At 40.0% G+C, this 20,086-nt stretch overlaps 1 protein-coding gene and 1 pseudogene across 1 annotated transcript in view; one reads left to right on the top strand and one right to left on the bottom strand.

Annotated features, from left to right (window-relative positions):
- The window catches only part of CATSPERB (cation channel sperm associated auxiliary subunit beta), an 88,327-nt gene that overhangs the window by 60,365 nt on the left and 7,876 nt on the right, over positions 1–20,086 (bottom strand). The window contains exons 3-6 of the mRNA XM_059663011.1: positions 18,067–18,207; positions 15,673–15,733; positions 9,346–9,441; positions 3,282–3,431 (exon numbers count right to left, since the gene is read on the bottom strand). Of these exons, the coding sequence (XP_059518994.1) occupies positions 3,282–3,431; positions 9,346–9,441; positions 15,673–15,733; positions 18,067–18,207 (448 nt within the window). The remainder of the gene's footprint in view (positions 1–3,281; positions 3,432–9,345; positions 9,442–15,672; positions 15,734–18,066; positions 18,208–20,086) is intronic.
- On the top strand, positions 11,623–14,720 carry LOC132227663 (pyruvate dehydrogenase (acetyl-transferring) kinase isozyme 3, mitochondrial-like; annotated as a pseudogene).

A 20,086-nucleotide genomic window follows, 5' to 3' on the forward strand; every position in this document is an offset into this window, starting at 1 on the left:
GTGCACATTTTTTTTCTAGCAATATTCTGCTATTCCAGGGCAGGGACAGAGGTGGTTTTAACCAGAGCCGGGTTTATGCAGGTAAGGGAGATAGAGAAGGGCGAGGAAGTCACAGAAGTATTTATAAGGATGGACTAAGCAAGTGATGGTGAAAAAAGAAGGAAAAATTCTGGGTAATGAAAAAAGTGGGAGTGACCCCATGGTGAAGTCTCAATAAAATCAAAGAAAAGTTGGAGTGTGAGTACCGGAGGAGACTGAGAGAAGAGGAGGCAGTATAGAGAGTGTGAGATGCTTGAAGTGGAGATTTGGGAGTAGTAACATTATCAGAGACAATGAGGTCAAGAAGTTGACCATGGAAGTAAGATGGGGGAAGATCAGTGAGGGAGAGGAGGCCTTGGAACTGAGTATTGCATATGTTTGGGACAATAGTGATAAAAGTAGGCAGAGAGGAAGTCAGGGGTCTAAGTGAGTGAGTGTGAGTGGTGGGAAGGTCACCACAGGCTGGCAATAAGAAGTGGGAGAGGGAGGCAAGTCTGAGTTCAAAGGAACTTGGTATTTCAGAGGGGAGGACAAGAGTGATTATTATTAAGAAGTAGCCCTAGGGAACAGGGATGACAACCCTGCCCTTGGGCTCTGAGATATGTGACCCCTGCGGGGGGGGGGGGCGGGGGAGAGGGGGACGTGGCAAGGGAGGCTACAGGAGAAAGAACTTACCTGGGAATGGCCAGGTTATTCTTCATGGCATGAAAGTTAGGGAGGCATTCAGAGTAAAGATGAGAAGTGTTGGGGAGTTTACAGATGACAGATCACGAATTCCACTGAATGGATTTGGCTGGATGGAAAGAGACAGATTTGGGGTGAAATGAAAGGAAGCCAGAACAGTTTGTGTGTGCGGGTGACCATCGGTGACCTAGGAGATGTGGGTTTCTGGGTGACTGATAAAGCTAGGATGAGAGGCATGGCGGGCGTGTGAGGAGTGTCACTGAGGAGGAGGCGGGTCACAAGTGCAAACTGGAGCACAGGGGGCCCCTGGATACTCGTTCCCACCATTAATTCCATGAGGTCTGACGGCTGGGGGGCTGGACAAGGGCCTCACCAACTGCTAGTTTGGGCAGTGGCAGCTCGATACTGTGGGAGCCTCTTTTGGCTTGAGTGCAGTGGTGGCCAGCGGAGGGAAAAGTGGTTTCATCTAAAGAACACGTTGCAGAAGCGATGTCTTTTCTCCAGACCTGGTGGTGATCTGCTGAGAGAGACCTTATCAAGCAGAGACTGTCCCTTCTCTCTGCGGCTCTCACTTGTGTGGCAAGATTGAGCTCAATGAATTAAGCACAGCGCCTCTCCTATGGCTGACAGAAGGAAGGCAGGACTAGGGGTTTAAGAGGAGGAGGAGGGGCCCTAGCCTGGCATCCATAGGACAAACCGGAAAAGGACTGAGCTTCCGTGAGTTGAGATAGAGGGGAAAGAGACACATTTCTAACTAGACAATTCGGCACAAGCAGGCACCGAGCTAGAGAACTCAAAGACTGGAAGCCACTCGAAATGCAAAAAAAGTTGGGGCAAGTCTAATCGCCTTTCCCTATACCAATGCATAGTTGGAATGTATCAACACTAATAAAAGAGAAAAATGGTAATTGGCGTACGAGCTACACTTTTCATTGGCTAATCAGGGCTATATGCAAATTAACTGCCAACTAAGATTGGCAGTTAACTGCCAACAAGATGGCGGTTAATTTGCATATGTAGGCACAATGCAGGGAGGCAAAAGGGAAAGCAGGAAGAAGCCCCCTGCCACTGACAGTGATCGGAAACCCCCAGCCATGATCGGAGAATCAGGTGCCTTTTCCGCCCTGGACATTGATAGCAAGAAGTAGGGGTGGAGCCAGCAATGGGAGCTGGGCACGGTCGAAGCTGGCAGTCCCAGGAGCTAGGGGTCCCTTGCCTGGGCCTAAAGCGAAGCCCACGGTTGCGGGGCCGCTGCAACTGCGGGTCCCCGCTGCCCGGGCCGGACGCCTCAGCCAGAGGCGTCAGGCCTGGGCAAGGGGCCGATCCTGCGATTGGAGGGTGATGGGGGTCAATGCCTGAGGGCTCCCAGTATGTGAGAGGGGGCAGGCTGGGCTGAGGGACACTCCCCCCCCACACACACCCAGTGCACGAATTTCGTGCACCGGGCCCCTAGTTACTTTATAATAAGTCATGGTAGGGCAAGTTTTTGTTCTTTTTATTCTTTTTAAAAATTGTGTTATTCATGTTGCTTCCCTCTCCCATATGATTTCAAGGATTGGCTTGTCAATTTTCACAGACACACACACACACACACACACACACACACACAAATACTGCTGCAATTTTTCTTGGAATTGTATTGAATTGATGGATAAATTTATAAACAATTAACATCTTTACAATACTAGAAGTTCCTGTTCATGAACATAAACATTTTACTTATTTAGTCATTTTTGTGGCCTCCGTTAAACTTTTACAATTTCTGCACAACAGGCCTTGAAACTCTTTAGGGTTTGTTTGTTTTGTTTCTTTCTAGGTACCTTTTGAGGTTTGTTACTTTCTGAATAAAATTTTTAAAAATTAGAGTCTTTTGTCTTTGGTGGAGTGGTTTTCATAAATTGTTACTATATCCTTCAATTCGGTGGCACTTCCATATTTGTCCTGATAGCTTTTCTGTTGAGTCCTTTGGGCTTGTATGTGGATACACATATTAACTATGAGTGATAAAATTTTGTTTCTTATTTTTAAAATTTATTTATTGACTTGTACCTTCATATTTATTGGTTTTGGGGGACCAGGAGGTCATCAATGGCCTGAGATAAACAACTAGAATAATACAATTAGTAGTTGAAATGTGTAAGGCTCCTAGTAAGTATTACAGTCATCATGGCAAAGCAGATACATAATAAATAAAACAATGCTGTGCTACCTTAGAATCGCAGGGCCTATTTATACATGGCAGGAATAGCCATGCACAAATAGATGGATGAGAATCACAGTGGACAATCTCTGGCAGGAAGTGATGCGTTCATGGAAGGCAGAGGATAAAGGAAATTAGGAAAGATGCTCAGGTCAAAATGGCAAAAAGCCACAGGGAGAAAGATAGTAAATCACACTTGCAAGGAGACAGGGTGCAGCGATGAGAGGTAACTCCTTAGGTATTTTTAGGAAATGTTTTCACTCCTGTGTCTATACGTTTAGCGTGTACCACCCGTTAAATACCGCTGTCATAAAATACAAAACCTCGCTTCTCACATCCAATAAAGCCACTCACTTACCATTCAATGCCGAGTTCAGAAGGAAGCCAAGCAGTGCCACGTCGTTGGCACAGGGGCATTTTGTTGCTTTGAGGCCGACCACGTGTGGAAATAACTTTCTGATGTTGACTTCTGTTATTACAGTCCCAAGAGTCCACTGAAGAATGGGTTCTATGAAAATCAAGTTTAGGTGTTTAAATTGTGGCAGCCGTCTTGAACACGGAGCATTGTTCCTTTCCTTGAAGGATTTTAGAGCCACTATGTAAATGAACTATCCCATTGTTCCAAAAATGGGGGCATTGCCTCACTCTCCGTCCATTAAAAACAGGTCAATTCTTATTTCTCAGAAGAGAAAGAAGGAAGCCTCGTTGCCCTTCATGGAGGCCTGGCAAGGTCACCCTGCAGAAGAGCATGTGAGGTGGGACACGCTGACCACCTTCACGATCTTTGGAAAATGTAATTGGCCACAGGATCTACCCCCAGAAACTAAGTCTTTGGGTCACAGGATATGCACATTTATAAACTAGAGCACAAATTCTGCTTCAAGAACCCACACATTTACTTTTATGTTTTATTATTTATTTTTTATTGATTTCAGAGAGGAAGGGAGAGAGAGAGAGAGAGAGAGAGAGAGAGAGAGAGAGAGAGAGAGAGAAACATCAACGATGAGAGAGAATCATTGATCGCCTGCCACACTGGGGATCGAGCCCCACAACCGGGAATTGAACCGTGACCTCCTGGTTCGTAGGTCGACGCTCAACCACTGAGCCATGCTGGCCTGGTTACATTTACGTTTTGTTCTCTTCCCCCAACACCATCTAAACAGCAGCAGATATATAAAAATGAGAATAAATCCAGAGTCACAGTGGAGAACAGGGAAGTTAATCTTTAGTGGCCAAGACACTCAGAGGGGCTTCTGGGAGATAGAAAGAAGTTAGGGTGGAACCAACAGGAGAAACCAATCTGAGGTGGGACAGCTTCAGCCCAGCAATCTGCTCTTGGATGTGCGAAGGGCTGGAGCCAGAGAAAGTAAAATTTTACTGCATAAGAAAATGGGAGGCTTTCTTTTCTTCTGAAAAAAAAAAAAAAAAAAAGAGAGAGAAAAGAGCATCCAAAAACGTAAGCCAGGGAAATTTGACAGAATACTGCTCTCTGAATTTCAAAATTATCATCAAAGGACTTTAAAGAACAGAGATATCTGATAATCAATTCTTGAACTGTTTACATTTCTTCAATGTAAACCTCCTCCACCTCCCCAACTTTTAATAAAATCTGCTACAAAACCAAGGACTGCACGGGATATATTTTTCACAGAGTGCAAAGCCAGGAAAGGAACTAGATTTCCATCTGGGTTGACATAGTTTAGGGACAGCCAAGAAGGGAAAGAGACACGATTTATAACCAAACAAATCCACTCCAAAAGTCAGAGAATTTGGGGCAAGGCAGCTGACTTTCCAGGGCGTTGCTCCAGTGAGAGATCTAGGATTCATCCTGCATGCCTGGTTTCCCTCACCCCCAGTCCACCAGGAAGTCATATCAGCTCTACTTTCAAAACATATTCTGAAGACTCCTACTTCTCACCACCTCCACTGCTAATCCACAGCCCGAGGACTTCCGGACCATTCTTTGAGTGGAATAGGGCGACAGCTGCCAACCAATTTCCTTTATTCTATTCTTGCCATCCTTCCCCCAATATTCAGTTCTCTACACAGCAGCCAAAGTGATCTTTTTATAAGGCATAAATCAGAATTTATCACTCTCCTGCTTAAAACACTCCAACAGCTTTTCACTATAACTAGAACAAAATCCAGACTTTTTACCATGATCCCTGCCAGGCTCTCCAAGTCCATTATACACGACTCTGCCTGTCACTTATTGTGCACCCACCACACTGGTCACCTCTCAGATCCTCTGACAGGTGGAGCCCAGTGCTGCACCTGGAACCTTTAAGAACTACTCATTTGGGATGAGGGACCTAAACATAAGAGGGGAAACCATAAAAATCTTAGAAGAAGCCACAGGCAGCAAAATAGCAGACATTTGTTGTAGCAATATATTTAATGATACAGCTCCTAAGGCAATGGAAACTAAAGAGAAAATAAACAAATGGGACTACATCAAAATAAAAAGCTTCTGCACAGCAAAAGAAACCATCAACAAAACAACAAGAAAGCCCACTGCATGGGAGAACATATTTGCCAATGTTATCACTGATAAGGGTTTAATCTCCAACATTTACATGGAACACATACAACTTAACAAAAGGGAGATAAACAACCCAGTCAAAAAAAGGGCAAATGACCTAAATAGACACTTTTCGAAAGAAGACAGAAGGAAGGCCAAGAGACATATGAAAACATGCTCAAAGTCATTAATCATCCGAGAGATGCAAATCAAAACAACAATGAGGTACTACCTCACACCTGTCTGAATGGCTATTATCAACAAATCAACAAATGACAAGTGCTGGAGAGGATGCGGAGAAAAAGGAACCCTCGTGCACTGCTGCTGGGAATGTAGACTGGTGCAGCCACTGTTGGAGAACAGTATGGCGTTTCCTCAAAAAATTAAAAATGGAACCGCCATTTAACCCAGTGATCCCACTTCTAGGAATATATCCCAAGAAACCAGAAACACCAATCAGAAAGGATATATGCACCCCTCTGTTCATAGCAGCACAATTCACCATAGCTAAGATTTGGGAACAGACTAAATGCCCATCAGTAGATGAGTGGATTAGAAAACTATGGTACATCTACACCATGGAATACTGCCGGGAGCCGGTCCATGCTTGCTGTTTCAAGGGACCTGGCATATATGGCATACTGTTCTTAATATGTTTGCTCACCTTCTTGGCGCTGTGTTTTAACCAAGGTCACCTCTCCGAGAAAGGTTGAATCCCCAGGTAGGGATTTTCCCCTGAAGTTAGGGAGGGAATAAAACCCCTCAACTAAGTGCCAGGCGGGTAATTAATCCCTTTAACTAGGAACAATCATGCTTAAACTACATAATCTTTTCTCCCTGGAATGGAGATAAGAAACGCCCTAACCTTTGTAATAGAGATTGATAGGATTGAATCAACTGGTATAAATACAGTTGTAACAAGACAGAAACACACAGAACTTCAGACACAGAACTGAGAACACAGAGCTTGGAAGACAGGACCAAGAGAGACAGAGCCTAGGCACAGAACCTACACAGAACGTTCTCTAGGGACAGAAGAACTTCGCTGGCGAGAGCATGCCGGAGGATCCTGGACAGGGACTGGCCTCGGAGCCTGGAGGCGGAGCCTGGCGAGAGAGCATGGCAGGGGATCCTGGACTGAACCTGACTGCGGAGATTGGCAGGAGAGCCTGACTAGAACCTGGTGACTGAACCTGACTGGTGAACCTGGACAGAACCTCTCTGGAGATCCTAAGCAGAACCTCTCTGGAGATCTCAGACAGAACCTGGCTGGAGAACCTAGCGAGGGAACATGGCTACAGAACCTGGCTGGAGATCCTAAGCAGAACCTCTCTGGAGATCCAGACCAGAACTTGGCTGGAGATTCTGGCTAGAGATCCTGGCTAGGCTGCTGATCAACTGAACACTGTCTCCGTGTCCTTCCTTCTTCGCCGACTCCGTCCACACCTTTGGGGATCCCTGGACCCGCTGGGGCTCGACCCCAACAGAATACTATGCTGCTGTAAAAAAGAAGGAATTCTTACCATTTGCAACAGCATGGCTGGAACTGGAGAGCATTATGCTAAGTGAAATAAGCCAGTCAATGAAAGAAAAATACCACATGATCTCACTCATTTATGGATAATAAAGACCATATAAACTGATGAACAAAAATAGATACAGAGGCAGAGCAGCATCGAACAGATGTCAAACTACAGCGGGAAGGCCGGGGAGGGTGAGGAATGGGTAAGAGATCAACCAAAGGACTTGTATGTATGCATATAAGCATAACCAATGGACGCAAGACACTGGGAGGGGGGAGGGGAGGCTGGTGGAAAGTCAATTGGGGAAAAGAAGGAGACATATGTACTACTATTTGTAATACTTTAAACAATAAAAAATAAAAATAAATAAAAAAAGAACTACTCATTTGTTAAGTTCTGTACACTCTAAGTGTATATTCGTTTTTAATGCAGCATGTAATACTCTGGGTACATGTCAATATGTAGATGATTCTGATTTCAGATTATTTTTTAAATGGAAAGAACTTTATGTTCTTATTTTAGTATTTAAAAGTAGCATATGAAAAAATATCACAGTCTCAAAGACTTGCAATGACTATTGAACAACTGACTCGCTATTTATAAAAATCTTGGACACTACGACAACAGGAAAGACAACATTTTGTCCTTTTTGTTTTAGAAATGTTTCTTTTGGTTAAAGAAATAAAATAACGCAGATATGGTTGAAGATAAGCCTACTCCCCTCCACAGCCCCATTCCCAAATTCTCCCCATTTGCCACCACTATCGTGAAATTGCTGTGTGCATTTCTAGTCCATGCTTTTATTTTTTCACTACAATATATATGTAACCATGAACAAGATGCAGCATTGCTTTATTTTCTGAATAAATTTCCTGGAAAAATATATATATAATTGATTTTAGAGAGGATGGGAGAGGGCAAGAGAGAGATAGAAACATCAATGATGAGAGAGAATCATTGATGGGCTGCTTCCTGCATGCCTCTTACTGGGGATCGAGCCCACAACCCAGGCATGTGCCCTGAGCGGGAATTGAACCCTATGTCCTGGTTCATAGGTTGATGCTCAACCACTGAGCAACAATGGCTGGGCATGGATTTCCTGAATTTTAGATAAATGCTTTCCTACTTTATTCTGAAACTTGATTTTTCACTCAATGTTTTTGAGTTAGTTCTGTTCTCGATGACATATATGGTCTATTTACTTCGTTTTAACAGAACATACATGTATTTGTCCTTTCCCTCTTGCTGTACATTTATGTTGTTTTCCATCTTTCTTATTATAAAAAATGTCGCATGAAATAGATTTGTACATGTCTCCTGGTACCTATGCAACCTCTTCTCTAGAGCAGCTCTGCACATCTGAACCAGCTGTGCAGAAAATGCTTATTCTTAACAACAGAGGCCTGGCCCCACTTACGGAGATGAGATTTTAGTTGGGGTATAAGCAGTGATGGCGAACCTATGACACGCGTGTCAGAGGTGACACGCGAACTCATTTTTTTGGGTTCATTTTTCTTTGTTAAATGGCATTTAAATATACAAAATAAATATCAAAAATATAAGTCTTTGTTTTACTATGGTTGCAAATATCAAAAAATTTCTATATGTGACACGGCACCAGAGTTAAGTTAGGGTTTTTCAAAATGCTGACATGCCGAGCTCAAAAGGTTCGCCATCACTGGTATAAGGGGTGGTAAGACATCATTACTTTTCTTAAAGCTACCCAGGTGATCTTGTTCATAAAATGTACTATTTATGTTTACTCCGCATAGCACCTTATTAAAGTGGGAGTGAATGAATAAAAGTAAAAAGGAAAGTGAGGATAAATACAAAATCTAGGACTGAGGATTTTTAAAAAATTTATACTATAGCGTTATAGGTGATTTAAAAATTGGGCTATGATTCAGACAACTGGGAAAAAGAAACCTAGTCAGTTATATCACTCAGTATTTATGTCCTTAAAATTAAACAACCGATTTTTCATGAAAAAAATAGAAATGTTCTTACTAAGACTGTACAAGAAATTTTGCTGATGGTCCTCCTAAAGAAGGCTGCTGCAATGAACAGTATCTTCTAAAACGTCTTTATAAAAGATCCAAGAACTAACTTTAGAAAGCCATTGTTTATTATGACCTGCGTTGTGGCTATCGAGAAAACCCATCTCCATATTTCTATAGCGCCCTTTATAGCACTCTCTTAACAATTACCCACATATTTTTAATTCTTTGCCTCATAAGGATGGGGAGCCCTTCAGAGTCATGATCATTTCTTAATTATTTATCTCTAGTACTTAGCACAGAGTTAGGCATTAAGTAGGTTACAAGATTTGTTGAGAGAACATTACAAATCCCATTTTACTTTTATCTGCTGGCATTTACCTCGGAGTTTATCCAATAGTGTTCCTTCAGTAGTGTAAGTATTTAATCCATGTTGTAAATAAATTCTTACTAACCATTCTTCTACAGCTGCAATATCTATTTGGAAATAAAAGGCAAATAATTAACTATTCTTTAGAATGTCATGTTGGTAAAATTTAAGACCATATGAACATTACCAACAATGATGACCCTTCATTTCTCAATCACTTTGATTGCATTTATATATATTTTTCTATAGTCTGCCTATAAATATTTTGATGATACAATAAGAAAAAAAGAATTGTGAAATGGAGACTCTCATAGCCAGTTAGCCTGGAGGTCAAATCACCCCCACTATTGCCGACAACAATCAAGGCTTAACTACAACAAGACTGCGCACAAAGACCACTAGGGGGTGTACCAAGAAAGCATAAAAAATGCGGAGACAAAGAAACAGGACAAAACTGTCAATGGAGGATATTGAGTTCAGAACCACACTTTTAAGGTCTCTTAAGAACTGTCTAGAAGCCGCCGATAAATGTAGTGAGATCCTCAAGAAAACTAATGAGACCCTCGATGTTATGATAAAGAACCAACTAGAAATTAAGCATACAGGGACTGAAATAACGAATACTATACAGACTCCCAACAGCAGACCAGAGGAGTGCAAGAATGAAGGCAAAGATTTGAAATGCGAAGAAGCAAAAAACACCCAACCAGAAAAGCAAAATGAAAAAAGAATCCGAAAATACGAAGATAGTGTAAGGAGCCTCTGGGACAGCTTCAAGCGTACCAACATCAGAATTATAGGGGTGCCAGAAGATGAGAGAGAGCAAGATACTGAAAACCTATTTGAAGAAATAATGACAGAAAACTTCCCCCACCTGGTGAAAGAAATAGACTTACAGGTCCAGGAAGCGCAGAGAACCCCAAACAAAAGGAATCCAAAGAGGACCACACCAAGACACATCATAATTAAAATGCCAAGAGCAAAAGACAAAGAGAGAATCTTAAAAGCAGCAAGAGAAAGAAACTCAGTTACCTACAAGGGAATACCCATACGACTGTCAGCTGATTTCTCAACAGAAACTTTGCAGGCCAGAAGGGAATGGCAAGAAATATTCAAAGTGATGAATACCAAGAACCTACAACCAAGATTACTTTATCCAGCAAAGCTATCATTCAGAATAGAAGGTCAGATAAAGAGCTTCACAGATAAGAAAAAGCTAAAGGAGTTCATCACCACCAAACCAGTGTTATATGAAATGCTGAAAGGTATCCTTTAAGAAGAGGAAGAAGAAGAAAAAGGTAAAGATACAAATTATGAACAACAAACATGCATCTATCAACAAGTGAATCTAAGAATCAAGTGAATAAATAATCTGGTGAACATAATAGAATCAGGGACATAGAAAGGGAATGGACTGACTATTCTTGGGGGGGAAAGGGGTGTGGGAGATGCGGGAAGAGACTGGACAAAAATCGTGCACCTATGGATGAGGACAGTGGGTGGGGAGTGAGGGTGGAGGGTGTGGCGGGAACTGGGAGGAGGGGAGTTATGGGGGGAAAAAAGAGGAACAAATGTAATAATCTGAACAATAAAAGATTTAATTAAAAAAAAAGAATTATGAAATGTTCTATCACCACAGCAATGAATCCAGATAATACTTTAGATCATAATTTTTCTCTAAGAGCAGTCATGGCTTTGTAAAAAGAAAATTATGCCCTTAGGTAAAGTGGTATAATATTATTTAAAAGTAGACTGTGATTAATTAAAATACATAGTATAAACTCTAGGGCTGACAATAAGAACACTTTAAAGCACAAATAATATGTCAATACTGGAGATAAAATGGAATCATAAAAAATAAGTAATATGAATAAAGACATAAAAGGAAAAGTAAAACAGAAGAGATGGAATGAATAGAAAACAACCTGATGGGAGGTTTAGTACAACCATACCCACAATTACATTAACTGTAAATGGTCTAAAAATACCAATTAAGAGTCAGATTTTCATATTAGAGGTAAAAATCCAGACTGCACTATATGCTAACTCTAAGAAATCCACTTTAAATATAAAAGTATAGATGAGTTAAAAGTATGAGTGGTATCTGGGGAAGCCATAGATGATGAACTCAGCCTGGGAGCCCCTGCAGTTGCACCCACAGGCCAAGACTGAGGCCAAGGCTGAAACCAGGGTGCACCAATGAACAACATGCCTGACCCAAACAGCTTAGCTGCACAAGCGCTCATATCCACCCAGGCCTTGAGGTGGATCTATATCACAGCAAGGATATGGCTCTTCCAGTGACTACTGAAGCACCTGGTACCCAAGGAGATCAATTGCTATTTGTGCTCTTGTTGTCACTACTCTTTATCAAGCAGTTTTTGGACTCTGGGCAATGGTATGAGAAACATCATATATGTTTCTACAAATGGAGCTTCTTGTGCAACTGGATAAAACAATGAGGGAAGTCAGTCTTCTGATGGAGAACTTAACTTGCCTTCAATAGGACTGGATTAAAGTTGGCATATGCATAACTTTCATGAAATATAAAAATTTTAAAACATAAAAGTATTAATTGAGCGTAGTGGTTTGGGTTGATTTCTGGGTTCTCTATTCTATTCCATTGGTCTACATGTATGTTCTTATGCCAGTACCAGGCAGTTTTGAGAACAGTGGCTTTGTAATACAGCTTGATATCTGGTATTGCGATCCCTCCTACTTTCTTCTTCTTTCTCAGGATTGCTGCAGCTATTCATTGTCTTTTTTTTTTTTATTCCAGATGAATTTTTGGAGAGTTTGTTCTAGGTCTGTGAAATATGCCATTGGTATTTTAATGAGGAGTGCACTGAATCTATAGATTGCTTTGGGTAGTATGGACATTCTAATGATGTTGATTCTATCAATCTATGAATACGGTATGTTCTTCCATCTGTTTATATCTTCCTCTATCTCTTTTTTCAATGTCCTGTAGTTTTCTGAGTACAGGTCTTTTACCTCCTTAGTTAAGCTTATTCCTAGGTATCTTAATTTTTTTGGTGCGATGGTAAATGGGATTTTTTTAAAGCTGTCTTTCAGAAAGTTCACTAATGGTATAAAAATGCCATAGACTTCTTGGAGCTAATTTTGTATCTTGCTACATTGCTGAATTCATTTATTAAGTCTAATAATTTTTTGATGGAGTCTTTAGGATTTTCTATGTACAGCATCATGTCATCTGCAAATAATGATAGTTTTACATCTTCTTTTCCAATTTGGATGCCTTTTATTTCTTCCTCTTATCTAATTGTTATAGCTAGCATTTTCAGTGCTATGTTGAACAGGAGTGGTGAAAGTGGGCATCCCTGTCTCATTCCTGTTTTTAGGTGAAATGGTTTTAGTTTTTGCCCATTGAATATGATGTTGGCTGTAGGTTTGTCATATAAAGTTTTTATTATGTTGAGGTATGATCCCTCTATTTCCATTTTGCTGAGGGTTTTTACCAAGAAAGGGTGTGATAAAGGAGGCATGAACATACAATGGAGTCAAGACAGTCTCTTCAATAAACGGTGTTGGGAAAGTTGAACAGATACATGCAAAAAAAAAAAAAATGAAACTAGATCACCAACTTACACCATACACAAAAATAAACTCAAAATGGATAAAGGACTTAAATGTAAGACAGAAAAACCATTAAAATATTAGAGAAATACACAGGCAGCAAAAACTCAGACATATGCCAAAGCATTATCTTCACTGATACAGCTCCTATGGCAAAGGAAACTAATGAGAAAATAAACAAATGGGACTACATCAAAATGAAAGCTTCTGTACAGCAAAAGAAACCATCAACAAAACAACAAGAAAGCCCACTGCATAGGAGAACATATTTGCCAATGTTATCACCAATAAGGGTTTAATATCCAACATTTACAGGAAACTCATACACCTTAACAAAAGGGAGATAAACAACCCAATCAAAAAAATGTGCAATGGACCTAAATAGACACTTTTCAAAAGAAGACAGAAGGAAGGCCAAGAGACATATGAAAACATACTCAAAGTCACTAATCATCCGAGAGATGCAAATCAAAACGACATTGTGGTTCCATCTTACACCTGTCTGAATGGCTATCATCAACAAATCAACACATGACAAGTGCTGGCGAGGATGCAGAGAAAAATGAACCCTCGTGCACTGCTAGTGGGAATGTAGACTGGTGCAGCCACTGTTGGAGAACAGTATGGAGTTTCCTCAAAAAACTAAAAATGGAACTCCCATTTGACCCAGTGATCCCACTTCTAGGAATATGTCCCAAGAAACTAGAAACACCAATCAGAAAGGATATATGCACCCCTATGTTCATAGCAGCACAATTTATAATAGCTAAGATTTGGAAACAGCCTAAGTGCCCACCAGCAGATGAGTGGATTAAAAAACAGTGGTACATCCTACACAATGAAATACTATGCTGTGGTAAAAAAGAAGAAATTCTTACCATTTGCAACAGGATGGCTGGAACTGGAGAGCATTATGCTAAGTGAAATAAGTCAGTCAGAGAAAGATAAATATCACATGATCTCACTCATTTGTGGAATATAATGAACAACAAAAACAGATCCAGAGACAGAGAAGCATTGATCAGACCATGAAACCTCAGAGGGAAGGTAGGGGAGGGTGGGGGAAGGGGGAGAGATCAACCAAAGGACTTGTATGCATGCATATAAGCCTAACCAATGGACAGAGACACCAGGGGGGTGAGGGCATGAGTGGGGGTGGGGTGGGGAGCCCATGGGGGGATGAGGACACATATGTAATACCTTAATCAATAAAGAGAAACAAACAAAACAAAACGTAAAAATAAGAGCCCTGAGGATCCACACGTCTTGGATCACTTTTTATGTCTCGATTACAGTCAGAAATAGAAATAATGATGTGGGTCCTATAAATGGTACATGGAATGATTGAAATACCAGGAAGAGTATTGGTTTGATACTTTCATAGGAAGTAATATCCGATATTTTCTGGATTGGTTTTACACCAACGGCATCTCTTTCCACCTGCTGGTTACCCAGCACACATTTCTGTTTGGTGGCAGTACCCATCCTGCTCACCCTGAACACATGGGAAGTATTGACCTCACGTGTGATGTTGGTAAGTTAGTGAAAGATGCATATAGAACAGCCAAGAGGCTGGGTACACTGTGTTATCTGGTAGATCCAGAACCGGAAGTTGAAGAGTTCAGTGCCAAAACTCCAGACCAATGTATTCAGGAAGTTTATGTGCTCTCACATGCTATTCCAGAACTCAGAACAGCAGTAGGATTCTCTGAAGAGTTACAGGAAAGAGGGCCATGTGGCTGTTAAAACCCATGTGACTTTGGGGAAAGAAGACATATCCATTAGATAAGTGACCAAGGTGATTGTGTCCCAACCTGAAAAAATAGCACCAGGTTATTCCAGTGCTTGAACGTTTATTCCAGTTTATTTCTCTATGCTAGTTGGACATTTTATGAAGCTAAAGTAATCAAGATAGTGTGGTATTGGTAAAAGAGAGTTCAGAAATAGCAAGTTAATGGAGACAAAGAACTTGAACAACAATGGTGTTGGAATAATTACATATCCATATTCTGCCCCCCTCCAAATGAACCTCAGTTTGTGTCAGGTACAAAAATTAACTCAAGTTGAGTCACCAACTTAAATACCAAACTCAGAACCATAAACTTGAGCTAGGCAAAGATTTATTAGCTATAATGCCAAAAAATGCAATCCATAAATTAAAATCTGATAAATTAGACTCAATCAAAATTAAAATCCCTGATATTCAAGAGACATTCTTAAGAGATGAAAAAAGACAAGTCATAGACTGGCAGAAAATATATGCAAATCATATATCTGACAAGGGACTTGTATATAGAATATATAACAAGAAAGATTTAAGTAGATAATTCACCAAATGGCAAATAAGCACAAAAGCTAGCACTTAATAGCAGATTCCATAGTAAAATAACATATTATATATTATAGCCTATAACATTTTAAGATTAATGATTCTGTTTCAGTAAAATTAATTGGTGCACAAATTCTTCAATACTTTAATTTTCAAGTTCTAGAAAGGAATAATATAAATGTTATACATGTCAGAACAATCTATAAAAAAAATAGTCAGAAAAAATACAGAAACCTCAATTAAAATTGAATTTCCGGTTAAACACAAATAATTTTTAGTATGACCTATATTTAGGTCATACATTTAGGTCATACATGGGATAGCAAACAATTTTGTAATATAATAAATACTTTTATTTGCTAAACTTGGCAATCCAGACACATGACTATAATAATTAATTCAGATCACTTACCTCTATTTTTTGTAATGTTTTTTCTGGGAATATCAATCAACCAGTAAATTTGATCACTGACCTGAATTAAAAAAGACATCAGAAAACAGTTTTTTACAATGTTAATAACAACACTTACTTTGGCATATTACACTCTATCTTTTTAAAAAAATATACTTTATTGATTTTTTACAGAGAGGAAGGGAGAGGGATAGAGAGTTAGAAACATCAATGAAAGAGAAACATCGATCAGCTGCTTCCTGCACACTCCCTACTGGGTATGTGCCCGCAATCAAGGTACATGCCCTTGACCGGAATCGATCCTGGGACCCTTGAGTCCACAGGCCTACGCTCTATCCACTGAGCCAAACCGGTTAGGGCTACACTCTATCTTTTAAAAACAAAAATAAAACAAAAACATCCAATGCATATACCCTTTAACCAGTAATTTTATTCTTAGAAATGTACACTACATTAAACTGACCACTAAAAAACTATTAGAATTCATAAATGAGTTCAGCGAGGTTGCAGTATACAAGATCAATATACAAGAATTAATTTTATTTCTATACATTTGCAAATAACAACCTGAAAATGAGATTAAGAAAGCTATTTCCTTTACAATAGTATAAAAAAAGAATAAAATATTAGGAATATATTTAACAAAAGAAGTACACCACTTAGATTCTGAAAAATACAAAACACTGTTGTAAGAAATGAAAAAAGAAACTAAATAAAAAGATATCCCATATTCATGGTTTAGAAGGCTTAATATTATTAAAATGGCAATACCCCCCAAATTGATCTACAGCTTGAACACACTCACTATCAGAATTTCCACTGACTTCCTTGCAAAAATTGACAAGCTCATATTAAAATTCAGATGAAAACTAGTGAAATTCTAGGGAAACTAGCAAAAACCATCTTGAAAAAGAAGAACAAAGTTGTAGGACTCATTCTTCTGATTTCGAAACTTACTACAAAGCAATAGTATCAAGGCATCATGGTATTGGCTTAGGAATAGATGTATAGGCCCTGGTTGGTGTGGCTCAGTTGGTTGAGTATCATCCCATGCACCAGAATGTCTCTGGTTCTATTCCCAGTCAGGGCACTTGCCAGGGTTGTGGGCTTGATCCTCAGTAGGGAACATGGGAGAGGCAGCCAATTGATGTTTTTTTCTCTCTCTTTTTTAGTTCAATAAAAACATTAAAAAAAAAAAAAGAATCAATATATCCCCAGTGGGGGTGGGGAGGGCATGCAAGAGGCAATCAATCAATGTTTCTGTCTCTCTCTCTAAAAAATTCATATATATATATATATATATATATATATATATATATATATATATATATATATATCTCAATGTATAGAGCAGCGATACAGTATAATTGAGAATCCAGAAATAAAACCTCATATTTACAGTCAAGTGATTTTCAACAAAGGTGCCAAAACAATTCAGTAGAAAAAGAACAATAATATTTTTTATAAAACGGTGCTAGGGCAGCTGGTTCTGCACATGTGAAAGGATGATGTGGGCCCTGACCTCACACCACACACAAAAATGAACTCAAAATGGATCCGTAATGTAAAAGGTAAAATCAGAAACTTTTTAGGAGAAAACACAGAGGTTGCACAATCAATGAATATACTCAAAACCATCTAATGGTACGTTTTAAGGAGGTGAATTTCTGTATGTAAATTATGTCTTAATGAAGCGTTCCTAAGAAGGTGAAATAAAAACATGCTCAATGGGAAAAAATCCCCGAGAATTGTTGCCAGCAGGCCTGTATTGTAAGAAATGCTAAAAGGAGTTCTTTTAAATCTTCTCCTGAGGATATTTCCCCCCATTGATTTTTAGAGAGAGTGAAAGGGAGGGGGGAGAAGGGGGGAGAGAGAGAGAGAGAGAGAGAGAGAGAGAGAGAGAGAGAGAGAGAGAGAGAGAGAGATGTGAGAGACACACATTGATTGGTTGCCTCCCACACGCACCCTGACCAGGCCAGGTAAGGAACCTGAAACCCTACTACATGCTTTTCAGTAGGAATCAAACCTGCGACCCTCCAGTGCACAGACTAATGCGTTAACCATTGAGCAATGCTGGCCAAGGCTAAAAGTTCTTCAGGATATGACACCAGAGGGCAACTTATATCTACAGAAAAGGATGAAGAGCAATGCAAATAGCAAATATGTAGGTAAATAGCAAACAACCATGTATAGTTTTTCTTTTCTTCTCTTAATTTCTTTTTAAAAATATGACTGTTTAAAGCAAAAAGTATAACATTATTTTTGAATTTTAAAATATATAGATGTAATATTACTGGACTAGCTATTTTTTTAAAAAAAACAACAACACATCCTATTAAGAAGAGTATGCTTCTTATTAATGCTATTAAACAGAACAAAGTAAAATGTAATTACCAGCTTTAAATTAAAGTGGAAGGTGCCAGCATATGTACTATTTATGATTTTCAAGCTGGGAACAACTCCTCCTGATGTGAACACACTTAGAAAGTCCTTTGAAGTAAAGTTATTGTCAGATTTGAAAATACACTGGATTCTCTTTAGGAAAGAGGAAAAACAAACAAGTAATGACAATTCAATGAAGAAAAGCATATTACATTAATTTAAAAGTGAGGAAAAAAATCTATGAAAAGTAGATGCTGCTAGACTGCTATCTCTAGTCATTCTAGTCTCTTGGAAGAGAGTCTATTTTGAAAAATTCACTTTCAGAACTCAGTAACCTATTATGCTAGCGTCACAATAAATGTTATTAATCCTTATAATAATCTCTGTCATAGAAATGGTCATAAAATTATTACACTTAATAAACATAGACTCAAAGCCATATGCTATCACATGTAGAAATCCCTATTTTAGTAAAATCATTATTTTGTGTTTAAATAAAAAAGAAACAAATGTATAAAGCAAAACTCATTTTACTGCATTTGATTGGGTATTTCCCAGTTTTAAGAAGGTATGTAAAAGTGTAGCAAGCACAAATGCTGATGGATACTAAGAGTTTTAATTCATTTATTTCTTCCCATAGTGTGGATACGTTACCTAGCTAAGTGGGGAGACATATGCATTCTAAAAAGATTTACTGAGCTCTTTCTACAAATTAGGCAGCGATACAGTGCCGGGAAAACAGAAGTGTACAAAAATCACAAATCCTTGCCCTCGTGGAACTTACAATGTAATGGGGATTGGTCGGAAGAAAAACCCACACTCCTTTTCCTTTGTCTTGTCACACTCCACCATTTACTGCCCTTTGTTAAGATGGTATATGCGTAAGCCCCAATTCTAACCACCCCTTTGAATTGCTTATCATTGGGTTTTCCCATGATTAAACACATTGCGTGTATAAAGGAAATATTTTTCTCTTTCCTGTTAATCTGTCTTTCGTCATTTTATTTTACAGGCTCCGGACAGTAAACCCAAGTAGCTTCCGTACTACTCTACAGTTCTTATCTTACAGAAGATTAAATGTCACCATGAACACAAAACACTTTGAAAAATGCCTGACACACATAAGTAGTTTATACATGTTAGTTATTATTTCTACTAACACCACTGCTAGATCTACTACATCATAACCACCTAAGCAGCAGGTTATAATTCCCCTTTAAAGAGGACAAAACCGAGGATCAGAGAATTTAAGTGACCTGCCCCATGGCATACAGACCATACATGGAAGGAACAAGATTTGACCCAGGGTTGCCCGTTCCCTCTTCCTCTAAAGCCCTTCTTTTCCCATCTATAATAATAAAAGTGTGATATGCTACACTTTTATGCTATACTAATTAGACTGGACAGCCGAACGACCTTCCAGATGACCTTCCGGACAAAGCCGGGGCTGTGAGGGCCAAGGCAAGCAGCTGCAGCTGCGAGAGCCGAGCCGCTTGCATGAATTTCGCGCATCGGGCCTCTAGTCCTATACAATAATAGCCTGAGCAACCATTACTATGGAACAACCAGAACGACCGGTCGCTTTGATGTGCACTGACCACCAGGGGGCAGATGCTCAACGCAGGAACTGCCCCCTGGTGGTCAGTGTGCTCCCACAGTGGGAGTGCTGCTCAGCTGACCCACCCATCCCTGCGGCCCACCAGCCCGGCAGGGAGCCACTCACTCCCTCAGTAGTCCTGCAGGTCCAATCTCTGGAGAACGAGCCAGGCACTGACAGACCAGCCTCCCCTCCCTAGATGCTCCACAAGAAAGAAACAATATAAAAGCAGCCTCCAGATGGCTCCTGACACCTGATGTGAACATCAGCAGGATGGATCTGGATCCTGGGCTGGCAAGGGTGTCCCACTGCTTGCCTGGAGGGCCAATTGCATCCTGGCTCCTCTCCCCCCCCACACTACCCCCCCCCCACCTTTAGGATGGGTGCCAGACGCAGGGTTCATGGCTGGTGAGTGCCGCTGCAGCGGTGCCAGCC

Source organism: Myotis daubentonii, chromosome 1 (assembly GCF_963259705.1).
Source record: "Myotis daubentonii chromosome 1, mMyoDau2.1, whole genome shotgun sequence".
Lineage (NCBI taxonomy): Eukaryota > Metazoa > Chordata > Mammalia > Chiroptera > Vespertilionidae > Myotis > Myotis daubentonii.